We start from the raw sequence: 18,338 nt of genomic DNA on the forward strand, positions 1-18,338 counted from the left end.
TGCCTGAGGATGGATTCCCAAAGAATCCGAAACATGTCGCCAAAAACGACTAAAAATAATAGTGAGTAAAAACCGTACTGATAAACACCTTTCTCTGTACCGACTTACATGATGTATGTAAGAATGACACATCATCATAATTACGTATTTGTACGGATCATTAAACTCAGTTTAGCTAATAAGAGCTATTTCGACAAGTTCACACGATTCTCCATTGTGGTCGTAAATAGCTGTAACAAAGATTTCTAGAGCATTTCTTTTTTCTTAAAATTTCTAACTGTAATTGATGTCATATATGAAACAGTGACGAAACCCTCCAGTGGTGAAGGCCGGATTCGAACCGGCGTCTTTAGCTATCGCGGCTAACGCCATGAACCCCTAGGCCACCTCGCCGCGGCGGTACCTGTCCCAATTTCTCGACTAGGTCTTAGATCTTAGTAACACTAGGCGTCTTTGACCAACTCTAAGGGCAAGCATTGCGCGCCTAAGACTAGGCGTCTTTGACCAACTCTAAGGGCAAGCATTGCGCGCCTAAGACTAGGAGTCTTTGACCAACTCTAAGGGCAAGCATTGCGCGCCTAAGACTAGGCGTCTTTGACCAACTCTAAGGGCAAGCATTGCGCGCCTAAGACTAGGCGTCTTTGACCAACTCTAAGGCCAAGCATTGCGCGCCTAAGACTAGGCGTCTTTGACCAACTCTAAAGGCAAGCATTGCGCGCCTAAGACTAGGCGTCTTTGACCAACTCTAAGGGCAAGCATTGCGCGCCTAAGACTAAGCGTCTTTGACCAACTCTAAGGGCAAGCATTGCGCGCCTGCACCTCCTAAACGAATTCTTAAATGCTTATAAGATGTCACACCGATACGATACCGATCTGTCAATGTCAAAAGTGAAATTTTTGTTTGAAGAAATGTCACTTTTGGCACTGACAGATCTGTATCGTATAGGTGTGGCATCTTATAAGCATTGTTCGAATTGGGCCGTCTGTAATGTCGTCTTTGCAAGTGACATGCCCTATGACCTTCCCCGGGACTCAAACTGATCTATACCAAATTTCAACTAAATCGGTTCATAACAGACAGACAGACAGACACACTTCGCATTTATAATAGTAATGGATGGATTTTACTTAGGTAATTAGCACAATCGGAATAGGACAAACTGCGAAACGTCTTAGTTAGTTAGTTAGTTATGCTGGGCATTTTCCGCAAATCGACATCCAATGCGCCTATTTTGCGTGAAACGAGGTAGCGCTACTCTAACCACCCCAGCTCCTCCACGAAGCCTAGCAAAGTCTTCAGGTTGCTAGTTGCCTCTTTTAGTGTGCATGGATTACCTAGGTATTTGCTCCTATACACTTCTACCTGTTTACAGTCTAGGAGAATATGTTTTGTTGTTTCTTCTTCTTCCATGCACGCTCTGCACATCTTGCACAGTGATGTGATATATGTATATTTTCATATCCAGCTATCCAGCGGTACATCGATGTATCTAGCAAATAAAGCAACGAATATATAAAAATATGCATACATAATTATTTTATAATATATTACTTACATTGTTTTTTTAAATCTTTTTTAATTAGCAAAATGCTTGCATGTGTTATTTCCAATAATACATATAATGAATATTATATTAATTTAATTCAACCTTATGTAACCTTCAATAAAATCATAATGACTGATTTGTATGTATTATAAAGTAACCGGTCCTCGTTGCGGGCAGGGGACCTATCGAACCGATCGAAATATGAAATTTCATTATCTGCCTCTTTCACTCTTGATTAGAGTATAGGAGACGACAATAGACGAACTCGATTCGCGGTTATATAGGGAAACTCAGCGGCTGTCAAACTTGTTCGGTTATGTCCGTGATACATAATTCATAAATTGTACGTTTTTTACGAGGTTGACGCGAATAATGTTTTTGTGTATTTAAGTAATGAGTTTAATGCGCGTTTCGGAGAAAAACCAAATTATGACTAACGAAAATGTGGACAAACAATACATTATGATTTAAAACTATATGGGAAACAATAGACCCGTCATCATTCATATCAAATTTAATGTCTGATTTAACCTTCACGATTTTTACTCATTATTATTCACAACGACGCGAATAACTAATAATTTTATTTTACGCGATTAAGTCCCGTCGTTGTGAATAATAATTTTAATGTTTATGAAACGATGACGTTAATAATTAATAAATATATATATCGCACTTAAACTATCGTGAGACATATTTCAAAATATTTATCAGTACGGTTTTTACTCACTATTATTTATAGAGTGCACGACGTACAACCGCCGCGGACACTCGTGCCTGAGTATGGATTCCCAAAGAATCCGAAACATGTCGCCAAAAGCGACTAAAAATAATAGTGAGTAAAAACCGTACTGATAAATATTTTGAAATATATATATATTATAGAGACATTCTTACACAAATTGACTAAGTCTAATGCTAAGCTCAAGAAGGCTTGTGTTGTGAGTACTCAGACAACTATATGTACATATAATATACAAATACATAAATACTTACATAACTAGAAAACATCCATGACTCAGGAACAAATATCTGTGCTCATCACAAAAACAAATGCCCTGGATTCGAACCAACGACCATCGGCTTCAATGTAATTTAATAATATGATTTATTGTAGTATGTAAGTGCTTTGGTTTATAATTGTAAACTTGCATATTTGGAAAAAAAAAAAAAAGGCAGGGCCCCCCTAGGCCAGACCGGTTGCCAATAATGACACTCCTTCACTTTGTTCTGTTCGAGTCGGCAGTTATCTTATTCGGACTCTAGCTCTGTAGCTAAATTTTAAATCGCAAAATTGAGAACACTAGAACATTTCTCATCAGACATGTTGAATCTTCAATCGTCTTCACACGTATTTTGGCGACCAGCTGTCATAAAAAGTTTCGCATGATTTAATTGTTACGTCGGCGTCTCACGCTCTTCTGTCGCTTGTACAGTCGGATACAATAGTTAACATTTCAATCTTCAGGGGAAAATCATTTATATACATAATTAAACATACAGAGGTACTAAAATACAAATACTAAACTAAATTGTACCAAGGATGCTGGCGGCATTTCCTCGTTGTATCGCAATGATGATACGTTGTGCGAGGAAGCCGCCAGCTCTTCACCAGTTACGTCAACCAGACCACAGAATAACTAATAGTACCAGACGCTTCCATCTTTACCACTAAGATGGTTGGCAATCCTCAACTGTGCGTTTCTACAGAAAGTTCCTGAACTGTCGCCCGCTATATTTCCGCAACGATACGACGTTCAAACCTTCAAGAAAAGAGCGTGCTAGTTGCTACTATAACAACGCACTTGCAACCCCTCTGGTGTTTCTGGTGTCTATAGGCGGTGTCAATTGCTTACGATCAGACGATTCGTCTGCTCGTTGGCCTATATCATGAAAAGAACAACGCGCCAAAAGCATTTATACGTATCTAAAAAAAACCTAAACTTCTTGCATATAGTAGTGAAGTGTTCGGATAGACGCTCGCCATATTTGAAATTTGTCATATGACCAGTGGGGGGACACTCCTCCTTCCGGGCTTTCTCGGCTCCGTTCGGCTCAGCATTGCTCCGAGTAATTATTAGGGTTGGCACAACTTGGCGTCGTTGCGTTCACGACTACAGATAAGATAATGACTTGAATTTTGACAACCCTAAATAATCAAAAGGGCATGTATGGCATTAGAAAGGGACGTGATTCGTCCCTGAATCGCTGTCAAACTTCGGTTTTGTAGGAAGTGTCCTTTCTGTACGGTACTAGTACTATTACATATTCTGTGATATGACAAAATACTTAAATTTGATTACTCTTGTCCACATATAAAAACCGACAAAGTGCGAGTCGGACTCGCGCCCCGGGGGTTCCGTACTTTTTAGTATTTGTTGTTAAAGCGACAACAGAAATACATCATCTGTGAAAATTTCAACAGACAGACAGACGGACAGCGGAGTCTAGTAATAGGGTCCTGTTGTTACCCTTTGGGTACGGAACCCTAATAAGTACTTTTTTTATGTGATAGTCAGCAAACGAGCAGATGAGCCGCCTGATGGGAAGCAGTCATCATCGCCCATGGACGTAAGCAACATCACAGGAGCCACTTAAGCATTGCCGATTATTCATAAAGATTCAAAAATAATTAATGTTAATGCCATGTATCACTCGTCTGCTCGTTGCTAAAGGGGCCCACTGACTATCAGTCCGCCGGACGATATCGGCCTGTCAGTTAGAACAAAAATTTGACAGTTCCGAACAACTGATAGGCCGATATCGTCCGGCGGACTGATAGTCAGTGGGCTCCTTAACTATCACATGCCTACTAGAATCGTTAAATTTTTCGCAACTATTGATTCTGACTGTACCTATATACTCGTGAGATCACGCCTAATGTAATTGTATGATAGTTCTTGGATTAAGTGGCGAATCCTTTTAAGGAGATTTACAGTATATTTACTTACTGTATACGTAATGTTTTGACAAAAAATATCATGTATGAACATAGTAACTTATAAAAATAGTCAGTTTTGAAATAATTTCTTCACTCTAGGTATGCGTAAGGCCCGAGATACACTTGTAAGTTTTACGTAAGTAGGGACAAAGCTATTTGTTAGAATGAGATAAAGATATTCATCTGTCATTCTGTAGTATAGCTGAAGAAGAAACAATTTTCCGCCAGCTAAGACAAGCGTTCGCGTTTGCGTTATATCTATTAATTCCACATTAGGTTACTAGTAAAGAACTAAAGAATTCCGCATAACGCCCCAAATAAGATAGTCCATGGGCTAGCCAAGATATCGGAAATGTATAATTTGGTAATTATACATTTTCCTAAGTTTGGCTAGCTGGCCCATGGACTAACAAAAACTACTTAGGTGCGGAAATTTTGGAAAAAAATTGAAAAGTTCTCAAATATTTTTGAAAATTTTCATAGTAAATTGTCGTTTTTAAAAGAGAAAACTTTGTTCGCCATACGAAATGAGAACAAAATTCTATATAAAATGACAACTTTGCAAACATTCCCTCGATCTTCACAGTATGTACAACGAAACTTTTATACAGTACATTTATATCTTTTTTTATTTCTGATTTTGGATACTTTCTGTCGAAATATCACACATTTTACTCTTTCAGTCCTTATTATATATAAAGCTTAGAATAAATTTAAAAGTGGAAAAATTACTGCCTTGGGTGAGACTTGAACTCACGGCCTCTGGATCGATACTCCAGCGCTCTGCCAACTGAGCCACCAAGACCTCATCCATAGTCAGCAAATCTTCCCACTATATGGGTCTAGGGGACCCTAGCGACATCTACCGTAAGAGTGTTACACTTCTTAAACGGCCACCGGAGTTCCAAGTCATATTGGAAATTCACCAGTTACGATGTGCTACCCATTCTATATTACTATATATATTACTTATTTATCACTAGTCTCTGACATGCTAGTAACTCGCCACCAGCAACACATAATAATCATAATCTTAGGTACTTATGGCGCTTGCACACGTCGTTGGCAAACTTATGGAGTCATTTTTACGTAAGACGCAAGTGGTCAAGGTTTTGCGGAGCGATGGACCCCTGGGGCGAGTCGCAGAGGCCAAGACGCAACTTAGTTTTGGCTAGATGTAAAAATCTCAAAGATGGTCACATTTCTTGCGTTGCGTTCCCGTTACGTAGGGCATGCAACGCAAATAATGTGATTGGTGACATATATTTCTAACCGGGAGTATTTAGCGTTCAAACCATATTTAATCTCAATTGATCATTTGGTCTTTTTTTTTATTGTTTATATTGAAACTTAATGAGGGCTACCGTTTTTGTGCTCACCAGTTGGCGCCACTCTAGATCCTGTAGTCCAGAAAAACAGATCTCAAAATTCTTCTATGCTTATTTTTATAAAATCAATACGTTTTAATATACACAAAGGTATTTTAACGTCTAATAAATATGAATTTTTTTAACCTGTTTAATTTTGCTTATATTTTAATTGGCATTTTTTTTAAACCACTAACATTTATTGAGCTATTGTATGAATAAGGAGGAATTTCAATCATGTCATCTTTATAGAATGTTTTAAGAAAAACTTAATCGACAAAATTACAATAGGAGTATTAAACTTGATAATCGCGTGTCAAACTATTTAGTATCACAATTATTTGACTCCTAAGTGTGTGAGAAAATGCCATTTTGTATTTACTTTCTTTATAGCTTTTCTAACAACGCTATTGTTAGCGATTTTCCGCAAATTAAAATAATCACTGAAAGACAATGTGTTTTTAGATGTTTTTATAATTCAAAAGATGGAAATACTGTTAGTTTTTTTGCGTCTCCAGCTTCCGACTTTCGTAATTTTTTTTGTATAAAAATTGACCGACACGACAGTTTTTTTGACAGAATTTACCGTATTATTTTTAATCGTTGAAAACTGTTACTTATTACCTAGCTAATTAACAAAATATCTTATAGTTTACGATTTTCCCTCACAATCCCATGGGGATATAAAAAAACCCTATATTGTATTTAATGTAAGGAAACCGGACTAATCCCAAGAAAACCTAGCTTCCCCTCTGAGTTGGAAGGACAGATGACATTTGCTTCCGAAAAAATGAGTGCCCACGCCAATTCTTGGGATTTTTTACCAAGCGGACTTTAAGCTTCAATAAGCCGCGGCAAAAAGCTAGAACAACGCGAGGAAGATGATGATATTGTATATATTTAATGTTATATTCATTCCTTCCTATCTCATCATTATCTTGCTGCGTCTTTCTCGTATGCTATAACTGTTCAAACATTACTTTCGATTTAACTTTAAAACACATCAAGTACCAAACGCGTTTGCAGTGAAAATGCCTCGTACTTACGTACGCCCATATATGTCCGGGCTACCAACTTACATTTGCAGTTGGACAGATATATCTTCTATTTCCCTGTCGTACGTTTGTTTCTCCCATCCTATAATAGTCACGCAAACCTAGCCGCCCGCGCCGCCATACAATCTCTCATTTTGAAAGTAATCTAATTTAAACTGTTGTGAGACTTGTGAGACATACTAACATTACAACGCACGTCGTGAACGCTGCTCGCACTATTAGTACTTGAGAAAGGAGACCTAGGCTCTCCGAAACATGTCGCGCGAGTGACTAAAACAAGTAAACCGTGAAATTATTTAATTTTGAAAGTACTTGCTAAAATGATATGAAACTTGGCATGGACATTCAAGTGACATACCTATATATCTATGTCTTTAATCGCGATACTAATAATTTCCGTTGTAATTGTCAGACAAACCACGGATCAAGATAACTGCATATTATCATGTGCAATGACAATGTGTGGCAAAGTCATCATTAATTTCTATGAAAATAGAGGTATATATGAGGTTGATAATAATGATAATGACACACATTCACTGTTCTGTTCATGTCGGTGCAAAATTAGCTTACACGGAATCTACATACAAAACTTTTACCCGCTTTACTTGTATTAGGGAGCGGTCGCGCTTTCATACTATACGATGAGTGCCGACCTGACATCTGTCATCAACTGTTACTTAAATCCTAATAGCCGCCGCGTGAGCGCCACTGTCTCGCACATAGCCAATTAACGTGAAACGGTAACTTTGTAACCATATGTGAGGAAATGTAAGAGGTTTCTAATAAAAAATGGCAGCGTACAGTTGAAACGGAAATAGTTTAAATGTTTCATTAGTAATGCGTCTGGTGTGTTATTTTAATTAACGTATCGCCATATCTGTCTACTAAGGCAGTACTACGTAGGGGAACAAAACGCGAACGCGAAGCGGCGCGTCGCGGCGCAGCGCGGAGCGGGGTGAATTAATCCTTTGATACCTATAGAAGTGTCCTACGTGGGCGATCTCGTTGCGAACGCGAACGCCTTGGGCCGCCTCGCCGCGCCGCGCCGCGCCGCTTCGCTTCGCGTTCGCGATTGTTCGCCGACGTAAAACACAGCGTATTACTGGAATAGTACCTTTTAATTACGGGGTGTCCAGAGAGAGAGATTTCCGATTCCCAATTTGATAAAAAAAAACCAATAAGTACCTACATAATACAATTACAGTGTATTATAACACTTATTTTATGAAAAGAAGATTAATGCGAATTTAATTTTTTGTAAATTACCTTTTCTTAATATCGACCTTCGCTGTGTAAGCACTCCTCCAATTTTTTTCGCATATTCTGAAAATAATGCAGAACCTACGCCTTGCGCCTACTAATTGAAAATCCTTTGGTTAAATACGCCTCAATAGCACACTTACGAATCTCACGACGCTCTGCTGACCAGCGATTCATTGTAACTAATCAACTTGAAATAATTACGAAACTAAAAACACTCCCTGACGTCTCCGTTGCACGTCGTTCCAAAATAATTTGAAGTTAAAATCAGAAATCTGCCGCTGGCTGGACAACCTGTACTTACTTACTTACTGCTGTGGCGCAACGACCCGAAGTGGATCTCGGCCTCCGACACCAAAGACCGCCATCATGCTACTTCGTCTCTCCAGCGGTACTGTAAAAGGGATACGCCTATTGGGGAAGATGTGGTAAATATTTAAATGCACTTCTTTAATCTTTATATATATTATTTTCATTCAGGTTAGCTAATTTACAAATAAATATGACTAGCCGAGATGGCTGCCTCTTCAGGAATGGCAAACACTCACCCCCGTTCCATTTGACAGGGTTATACGATTCTAAATTCAAAACGTGGCTGTTGCCACTGCCAGTTACTGATAAAAAGGCTGTAAAGGTTACAAACCTTTACAGTACCTAGGCGGATATACGTAACTGAAAAATTTCAGTGTGGAAATAGGAAAAAATATTCGCTCTATGATAGAATGTACCCATTTAGATGTAATCCTGTTTAATAAACCAGTAGGGTCCACTCACACCACTTATATCATATAAGCAGATACGTGTTATAAGATAAAATAAACCTATTCGAACCGGGAAGCGTCCCTTCTACGTAACATGTCTTGTCCAAACGCTCGCTTATGCTTCCTTATTAACGGTCACTTTCATTGAGATGTGCGGTAAATAATAAATAAATAAATGAGACTTTCAGTTAGCACAGGTTTGTTACTATGTTGGGCAGGTTATTCCCAACAGGTCTTACCAATGGTTAGGGGTCCCTTTTTGACAGTTTTTGTTAGAAAGGGAAGTCAAAGTCAAAGTCAATTAGTAATTAATTTCTCATGTGCAGAGATCGAATAGGACGGAGCAAAAGACAGTCTCATTCCCTGTAATTATTTAATTAATTAATTAATAATTAATTACGCAAAAAACGGCAAAAAATCACGTTTCTTGTATGGGAGCCCCATTTAAATATTTATTTTATTCTGTTTTTAGTATATGTTGTTATAGCGGCAACAGAAATACATCATCTGTGAAAATTACAAGTGTCTAGCTATCAAGGTTAGTGAGATACAGCCTGGTGACAGACGGACAAACAGACAGCGGAATATTAGTAATAGGGTCCCGTTTTACCCTTTGGGTACGGAACCCAAAAAGGGACTTATTTGCGTGTAACTAAGTTTTAAAATTATCTCCGACTTGATATATATACATTTTTACTTACACTTTAACTTATACTTATTATTAATGTGTAGGTAAAAAATATAAGGATCTAACTTCAAGGGTAACCTCTGCGATATATTATATGTCAATATGTTATTAATGGAACCGTTTTATATATTAGGATAAAAAGGTATCTCTAGACACATTAAATAAGTATTCGAAGCGATTTATCATTAGCCTCTATCAGAACGAGGTTAAGTATACCTATCGCCCTTCATGGCATCTCGATTCCACGAAACGATCTGAAACTGGCACGCGGCGATACATACGATGAATTCGTAATATGTCTACTAGTAGATACACAGTACAGTCAGAATAGATAACTAGGGATCGGACGATTGAGTGCAAATGACATGAAGAACAGGACTAATAGAGTAAAAACCAGTGTTACATTTTATATGCAGTCAATAAGAAATGATGGTCGTTCTTGTCTACGTGACAGCGTGATAAAATGACGTCCGTCACTTTCAACCCCGCGGTGTTAAAAGTGACAGTTAGTTTATCACGTGGATAAAACCATCCATAATAAGGCTGCAGGACTAAATTAATAGAGTAGAAACAAGTGTTACATTTTATATGCAGTCGATAAGATATGATGGTTGTTCTTGTCTACGCGACAGCGTGATAAAATGACGTCCGTCACTTTCAACCCCGCGGTGTTAAAAGTGACGGTTATTTTATCACGTGGATAAAACCATCCATGATAAGGCTGCAGGACTAATAGAGTAGAAATCAGTGTTATATTTTATATGCAGTCGATAAGATATGATGGTCGTTCTCGTCTACGTGACAGCGTGATAAAATGACGTCCGTCACTTTCAACCCCGCGGTGTTAAAAGTGACAGTTATTTTATCACGTGGATAAAACCATCCATAATAAGGCTGCAGGACTAATAGAGTAGAAACCAGTGTTACATTTTATATGCAGTCGATAAGATATGATGGTTGTTCTTGTCTACGCGACAGCGTGATAAAATGACGTCCGTCACTTTCAACCCCGCGGTGTTAAAAGTGACGGTTATTTTATCACGTGGATAAAACCATCCATGATAAGGCTGCAGGACTAATAGAGTAGAAATCAGTGTTATATTTTATATGCAGTCGATAAGATATGATGGTCGTTCTCGTCTACGTGACAGCGTGATAAAATGACGTCCGTCACTTTCAACCCCGCGGTGTTAAAAGTGACGGTTATTTTATCACGTGGATAAAACCATCCATGATAAGGCTGCAGGACTAATAGAGTAGAAATCAGTGTTATATTTTATATGCAGTCGATAAATTTGTCTGTTCCTTATGTCGTATTTGCACTTAATCGTCTAATCCCCTATATAGATAACTTCTTAGGGATTTTCCAAAATCAGTTGTGACACTGACCGGAAAAAGTAGTCATTAAATAAACTTGTTGAATATTATAAATGCGAAAGTCTGTCTGTCTGTCTGTCTGTGTGTTCCCTCTTGACGCTAAAACCGCTGAACCGATTTAGATGAAATTTGGCATAGAGATACGTTGAGTCCCTGAAAAGGACATAGGATAGTTTTTATCCCGAAAATCATCCCTTAAGAAAGTAAAAAGCGGGGTGGAATTGATATAATTAATGAAGTGCCTGCTAATTTGTGTGCATAATATGCTCAAATTGAATAATTGCTATGAGAATTTTTCCAGGCGCTATACTTACTTGCTGCTGTTACGAAGTCCACGCAGACGAAGTCGTGGGCAAAAGCTAGTATATTCATAGTTTATAGCACACTAGGGACCCGCCCCGCACGAGTAGTAAAGCGTTTTCCGACATCATTAGCAAACATCGTAATATTTGAACCAATTTACACTAAACTATACAATTTATACACCTAAACCTTCCTTAACAATCAGTCTATTTATAGGTGAAAACCGCATGAAAATCCTTTCAGTAGTTCATAAGTTTTATGAGCTCGCAAACATACAACAACGCACGCAACGCGCGTGTGGGTCGGCAACGCGCGTGTAATATCTCCGGTGTTGCAGGCGTCCATAGGCTACGGTAACTGCTTACCATCAGGCGGGCCGTATGCTTGATTGCCACCGACGTGGTATACAGATATACAGACGCGGACTTTGGTTAATAATGGGATGAAGTGATATCATCCTCATCATTAACTTAAGAGTTATTCTCTTGTCGGTGGAGCATCTTCCAGCTTTCCCTATCCCGCGCCAGCTCTTTGACTTTTTGATACGACACGACCCCTACTTTTTCTTTCACTTGATCTAAAAAGCTGCGTCTGGGTTTTCCTCTACCCCGCTTCCTTCCTATCCGCCCCTCCAGGATAGTTTTAAAGAAGTAGTCGTGTCGTATTAAGTGTCCAATCATTTTCCCGCGTCTATTTGCAATAGTGTTCAGAATAGCTCTTCAATGGAGTATATGGAAATGCAAAGAAGTGATAGTGATGTTCATATAACTTCCAAAGTACCTAAATGGCGGCAAAATTACGAAATCAAGAGAGTTAAACCAAGTCAAGTCTGCAACGATTTTGACAGCACACGCAGTGCGAGTGTTATTTATATAGGTACGTCATAATTTTATAGAAGTGTGCTATCTTAATCGTTGCAGATTTTTCTTGGTCTAACTATTTTGTAACCTTTTTGATTCGGTTTTCCCTAGTGTTTAGCGTTTCGTACCCAAAGGATAAAAATGAGACCCTATTACTAAGACTCCACTGACTTACTCAGACTGTCTGTCTGTCTGTCTGTCTGTCCGTCTGTCTGTCACCAGGCTGTATCTCATGAACTGTTATAGCTATTAGACAGTTGAAATTTTCACAGATGATGTATTTTTGTTGCCGCTATAACCACAAATACTAAAAAGTACCCTCGGTGGGCGGGTCTGACTCGGACTTGTCGAAACGTCGAAATTTCATTATCACATCATATTTAGCCAACGCTACCTAATCGAATTAAGTAATAACTATTCACCAAATCACTTCGTAAAGGTCGCGCCTTAAGTAGGTAATAGTCTGAACCATTGTGAACCTTATGTATTTGTATTAAGGTTCATATTTTGTCAAATAATAGTGTAAACAAATTCCGTCAGCTGTCGAAGTTGAGCATACAAGTGCGTAATGATCTCTGTAACGGTTTATTTACCTACTCTGTTTTGAAATTAGAACTTAAGTTTAAGCAAATAGAGTTTGTAAGCTAACTTTCCACCAACTTCAACAGAACAAGTGAGGTAGTGTCATTATAAACGGCATCTTTTCATAGAAATTTGCACTGACTTAATAATTATCTTTATTGTATATCTATGGAAATTTGGCATTACCGTCAAAAAATGCGTATCGTCAACCGGGGTGAATAGGGATAGCTGGGGTGAATAGGGACAAAACATAAAATGTGATTCACCCCAGCCATCCCTATTCACACCGGTTGACGGTATCATAAATAGTGGATAATATTATTGCAAATACCATTACCTAACCGATCACGTATACCATATAACTGTAAGCACTGTTAACGTCCAATACCTTATTTTATGTAGAGCACGTTGTTTTACCGTTGTTCTTTGACATACCTACTTACGTTAATACTACAGTTAAACACGTGTCCGTTGTTTGAAGCAGACATTCAATAGTATTAGTATACAATACTTTTTCTACGAGTCATCTAAAATAAAACTTTTTCTACTATAAAAATTAAATTATTCAAGAAAATTTGGTAGTCTCAGTAGTACAAAAGACATCGACGCGTGCATAGTATATGAATAGGTATTACTCATGAAATAGTCGCGCGTTGGTTTTTCCACTGGACCGCGGCGCCATGCCACGTGATTGGTTTAATTCATTATAGTTGATTAAACCGTTTCGAAATGAATATTATAGTTGAGTTGGGAGCCCATACATGAAAAGTACCTACCTTTCCACCCCAATGGCCATCGGTTCTACCTGCAATGTGCCCCGCCCACTCCCTATAATGATCAGTTGGTGTTGGTGTTACTAGCTATCGTCTTCATGTTTACAGCAGGTTGATCAAACAAAACAATAATAAAAAAGACAATGCCTAATACTGTTGTCAGGCTGTACAACACTTCGGTTAAGAATTTATGAGCCATTCAACCACAATGACAATGCTTTTATTACATCGTCTATACAATGTTTCAATCTGAGATCATTGTTTACTTTATTATTAGAAAATAAATATTGTTTCGACTATCGATTTCCGATAATCAGTTAATGGAATCACAATGAAGTTTAGTAGTTGAAAAGTTACTTAAACTTTAGTGAAAGTTCGTATAAAATAATGAACGACGGTTATGAAATATGGATCGGAATCTCTAGTTGTATTAGTTTTTGATAAGGTTTTTTATTCCTTTTATATGTTATACTTTATACTCTTCTCCTCTTCTTCTTCTTCTTTGCCATGTCCCGTTATTTGGGGTCGGCCCTCCTCGTTCGAAGGCGCCAGGTTTTTCTGTCCTGGGTTGTCGATATGTTAGTCTGCGCCCGCTCCATGTCTTTGGTAACGGTTGTCCACCGCGTGGTAAGCGGCCTCCCTTTGCCGTTCGTTTTGTCTGGGATGGCCAAGGCTTTTTTGACAGCATACTCTTCATATGTTATACTTTATACTAAAATACTAAATTAAAGTATATAACATTAAATTAAATTGCTTAAACGAAAATGTTGTCTGGGAAGAGCGGGGTCTCCTGTCACAGGTATATTCTACTTACTATGAGACTCCATTAACTGTATTGTCAAAACGAAATATTTACCTAAATAAGTAATTTTTTATTTTCATACCTAAAAGCTCAAGAAGTTTGCTTAGCACTAGTTATTATAAATGGTGAATGTAGGCACTAAAGGCTTGTTTCGCACTTACTATTTAAAACGCGTTGGTCGTAATAATTTTTTAGTTAAAATCGCCAGAAAACCTGAAACATTAAACTCATACCACAACTTAACCGTAAGCCAACCAACTAAAAAACAAAATAAAAATCTAATTAGTGATGTACCGTGCAAATAGTGATAGGTTAACCGATAACCGACGATGCGGGAAAACCTGCAATTAGTGTCAGTGACGCGATAAACGACAAATCCGACACAAGTGTCAGTGATGCGATAACGGATATACAATGTGGGAATACCTCGCTGTGCTGCTGCTCGGCTTCTGGCTGGGGGTCGCTATCTTTCTCTACGTTTCGTGCTACTGGCTTGAGGAGATTTTGGGTAAGTTCTTAAAATTATTGTCCTTAGTCCTCTTTGTCTTATAAATCTTATCATGCTTCTTTTTACCAACTTGCAATAATTATTGTCTTTAGTCCTTTTTGCCTTATCATGCTTTATTTTACAAACTTGCAAAATAAATATCAATAAACGACCTCTGATTAGAAAACAGTGCTCTGTACCACCACATTATAATAAAGAGCTACCACAAGCATTATGCCTACATATACGCACATAAACAAATATTATCGGTCCGACAGCTGACTGGGCTGACAGCTGAGCTCACTCAATTATATAATTTTAACAAGTGAACGAAATAAATTAAACCGTACTGACCTCGTTTGTCCCTTGAAAAGTAGACATGGCGCCGAAAATGGTTAAACCAGTAGGCGCAAGGGTTACAAGTTTAATAAAAAAACTACTTTTGATGGTTGAAATTTTTAATAACGCTGGTTCAAACACATTTTAGAAAAAGGTCACTTCTATGGACAATACATTAAAAGATTTAAAAGTTAACGACTCTGGACACTGGCTGGTACATTTCGTTTTTCTTATTTGAGTGAAGTACTGAAAAAATTGTTTTAATACAGTTGCTCATAAAGTGCTACTTTACGTAGCTGTTTAGCGTGCGGAAAGTTGGTTTTCGCGAACTAGTGCTTTTTACTTTTCCAATTTTTTTAAATTTATTCTTGTTCCAATTCATGACTACTTATTGATGAGTGTTAATATTAGTTTCCTTTAAACGTAGTAATCAACATAAAAACCTACTGTTAATGTAAGAATACGAAAAATATACATATTTCATATTTTATTACTTATCATTATAACACGTCTATTTCTTTTTTATATTGAATATTGAAAAACCGTTCTTAATAAGTTGTCTGCATGGAACGGAACGCCTGTCAAAGAAGAGGCATTTTTTTCTTTCTGCTTAAAGTTTCCAAAGGCAACATTCGATATTGTTTTTATAAATGTACGATACACAAATAATCGTAATTAACGATATTTGGGTAATAATAGTACAATGTTTTATATTTACAATTGTTTCTGTCTGATAGAACATGCATTTAAAAAAAAAACTTTCATTCAAGTGGGTTCAATAATAATAACACCCAGCTAAAAAAACACCTCTTCATAATGTCAATGTCAATGATGTCACAGAATTAATAATATAAAAGTTTCGAATTCCTTACTTGTTGTTTTTCTTATTTTTTCGCAACCGTATTAAAAAACGTCGTTCGATACACGTGCGGAAATGTCATTCTTCCCGCACTAGCATCGAAATGTACTAATCCCACCTGTAAGGGTGCCGCGTAAACAGCTTTAGATTCCCTTAAATTTGCAATGTCTATAGGAAAGACGGGAACGAGTTTGCTAAAATTTGTATGACCGTTATACCTAGATCATTTAGGTTCCAAACTCTAGAACTCTGTGCTGTGACAATCTAAGATAATACCTAATAGATAAAAGCTCAAATTTAAAGACACACCCATTGTTCAGAACAAGATATTTTGCAACTTCTTGTTACAAACAACCTGTCGTAAATATCAGGCATATAGAGCAAAAAATCGTCCAAACAAATACAAAAAATGCGATTAAAATTATGTGCAGAATCCTAAATAAACACCGACAGGGTAATGCGCCTAATGCCAGTCCTAAGTGTCACCTTAACCTTTTGAACGCCAAGCATTGACGTAACTCGACGTGACACCGCAATGAAGCAAAATAAAACCTTAGAGAACAATAGTGATTACAAAACAGGATATCGATATTTTCACTGATTTCGTTTTTGACATACTTAGATTAGAAGAACCACTACACAGGTGTTTTACAATATAATATTAGATAATTCTGGCTTTTAGCTCTACTAAAAACCTTTAAATAACGTATTTAAATATCAAAATGTACTTGTAACTTCCACTCAAATCTCTCAATAATGCCACATCACTACTTGGTGGTGACGTCAGGCATCGGACGTGAAGTGCCGTCATGGGCGCACGGAACACTGATAAGCGCGCGTTACTCAGAGATGTGCAAACCCGTTGTCGATTATTATTACCTACTAATTAGCAAACTGCAGTATCGTTACAATAAAATAAATGCATAAGGGGTTACATTATCACAAAAGGTCAGTACCGTCTTTCAAACCAAGTTGTTTAAATTAAGCACGAAAACAAGTACCGTAACAGCACAAATAGCAGTTATTTTAGCAAAAACAACTCCTATTACAAAATGTATGGGATTAAGCCATATCTATTATTGATGGCGCTAGCGTGTTTGTCGGAACTGCGCGAAACGATTTCTATTAGGAGATTGTTACTTTCATATAATAATATTATTCCTCCATGACTCGGTCACATCACTAGGCGACGTCAAGTGCCGTTTTTGGCGTGGCTAGCTATGCTATTTACTGGGTAAGTCGTATTATAACTTAATGTTGTTTTTTTTAACCTTCTATTCATAGTTGAATTCTAATAAAGTTATACAATAAAGTAGAAGGGCAAAATAAAATAATGCAAATACAAACAAAGAAATATAGTTATTTATTAAAGAGTCTTTGATAAATTAAGTTTGGACGGCAAATGACGTCGGCGGCGTGAGTGGCACAAAATGTCGACGACGTGATTTACCGTCTTTGGCGGTCAAAAGGTTAAAACAATAAGGCTTAACCTTTTCGACGTCGTGTCAAACACAAAAGCTATTATCCAGACGCCACGTCACCGCAATGTCAAAACTGAAATTGAACTTTATGCATATGCATGCTATGTTGCTCTGTGGTCTATGACCGATTAATCGGTCTTTCGCATTGAACCTATGGTGCGTATATATATCGGTCATTGGTGTCCAAAGGGTTAAAAGAGTTCGATTCACAAACTATAGGTAAATTGATACCCTACTAATGTAATTTACATTATATTCTTGCCCGCCATATATAGCCAAAAAAAATTAATTGTATATTATATATATAAACTAGCTCTTTACATTTATAATAACAAAACTTCCGTGAGATATAGACATATTAAATATATTAATAACGGGTCACTCACGTGTTTTAAGTCGAAAACGCTCGACATGTTTCACTCCGTACCGAGGAGCGTCATCAGGAGCTTGCGTCGACGGTGACGGACCGGCGCAGACTGCGGGCCGCAGCCCTCCGCGCCCGATGACTCGGCGCGGGCGCCGGTGGCGGCAGGGGGGGCGCGAAACTACCCTCGTTTACGGCATTATTGTCAAATGATGGGTTGCACACAACACTCACTACGTCATTCGCTAATGGTTCGTTCACACTGTCCACCGACGTAGTACCCAAAACAGTTTTCCAGCTCGGAGGCACTGACCAACCACAATCACGGTTAAAATTCGGATGACGACCAATTTCGATAGCCTCCCGTACTTTTCGCTGAATCACAAACTTTTCTTTCGCCAGCACAGTTACCTTATCGAAACGTATATAGTGAGTCGAATTCGAATCCTCCTCCTCCTCCTCCTCGGTACGGAGTGAAACATGTCGAGC

General features: G+C 38.0%; 1 protein-coding gene and 1 non-coding gene across 8 annotated transcripts in view; one reads left to right on the forward strand and one right to left on the reverse strand.

Annotated features, from left to right (window-relative positions):
• The window catches only part of LOC134756134 (uncharacterized), a 142,654-nt gene that overhangs the window by 99,348 nt on the left and 24,968 nt on the right, over nt 1-18,338 (forward strand). Inside the window, exon 1 of one of the 7 annotated variants that reach the window (XM_063692959.1) lies at nt 14,656-14,827. The exons of the other annotated variants lie outside the window; for them this stretch is intronic. Within the exon in view, the coding sequence (XP_063549029.1) occupies nt 14,734-14,827 (94 nt within the window). The 5' untranslated portion in view covers nt 14,656-14,733. Of the gene's footprint in view, nt 1-14,655; nt 14,828-18,338 lie in introns of those variants that run through there. 7 annotated transcript variants of the gene reach the window in all.
• Nucleotides 321-393, reverse strand: Trnas-cga (transfer RNA serine (anticodon CGA)). Its single transcript has one exon. It is a non-coding gene; the product is annotated as a tRNA-Ser (tRNA).

The sequence above is a fragment of the Cydia strobilella genome, chromosome 3 (assembly GCF_947568885.1).
Source record: "Cydia strobilella chromosome 3, ilCydStro3.1, whole genome shotgun sequence".
In the NCBI taxonomy this organism is placed as follows: domain Eukaryota; kingdom Metazoa; phylum Arthropoda; class Insecta; order Lepidoptera; family Tortricidae; genus Cydia; species Cydia strobilella.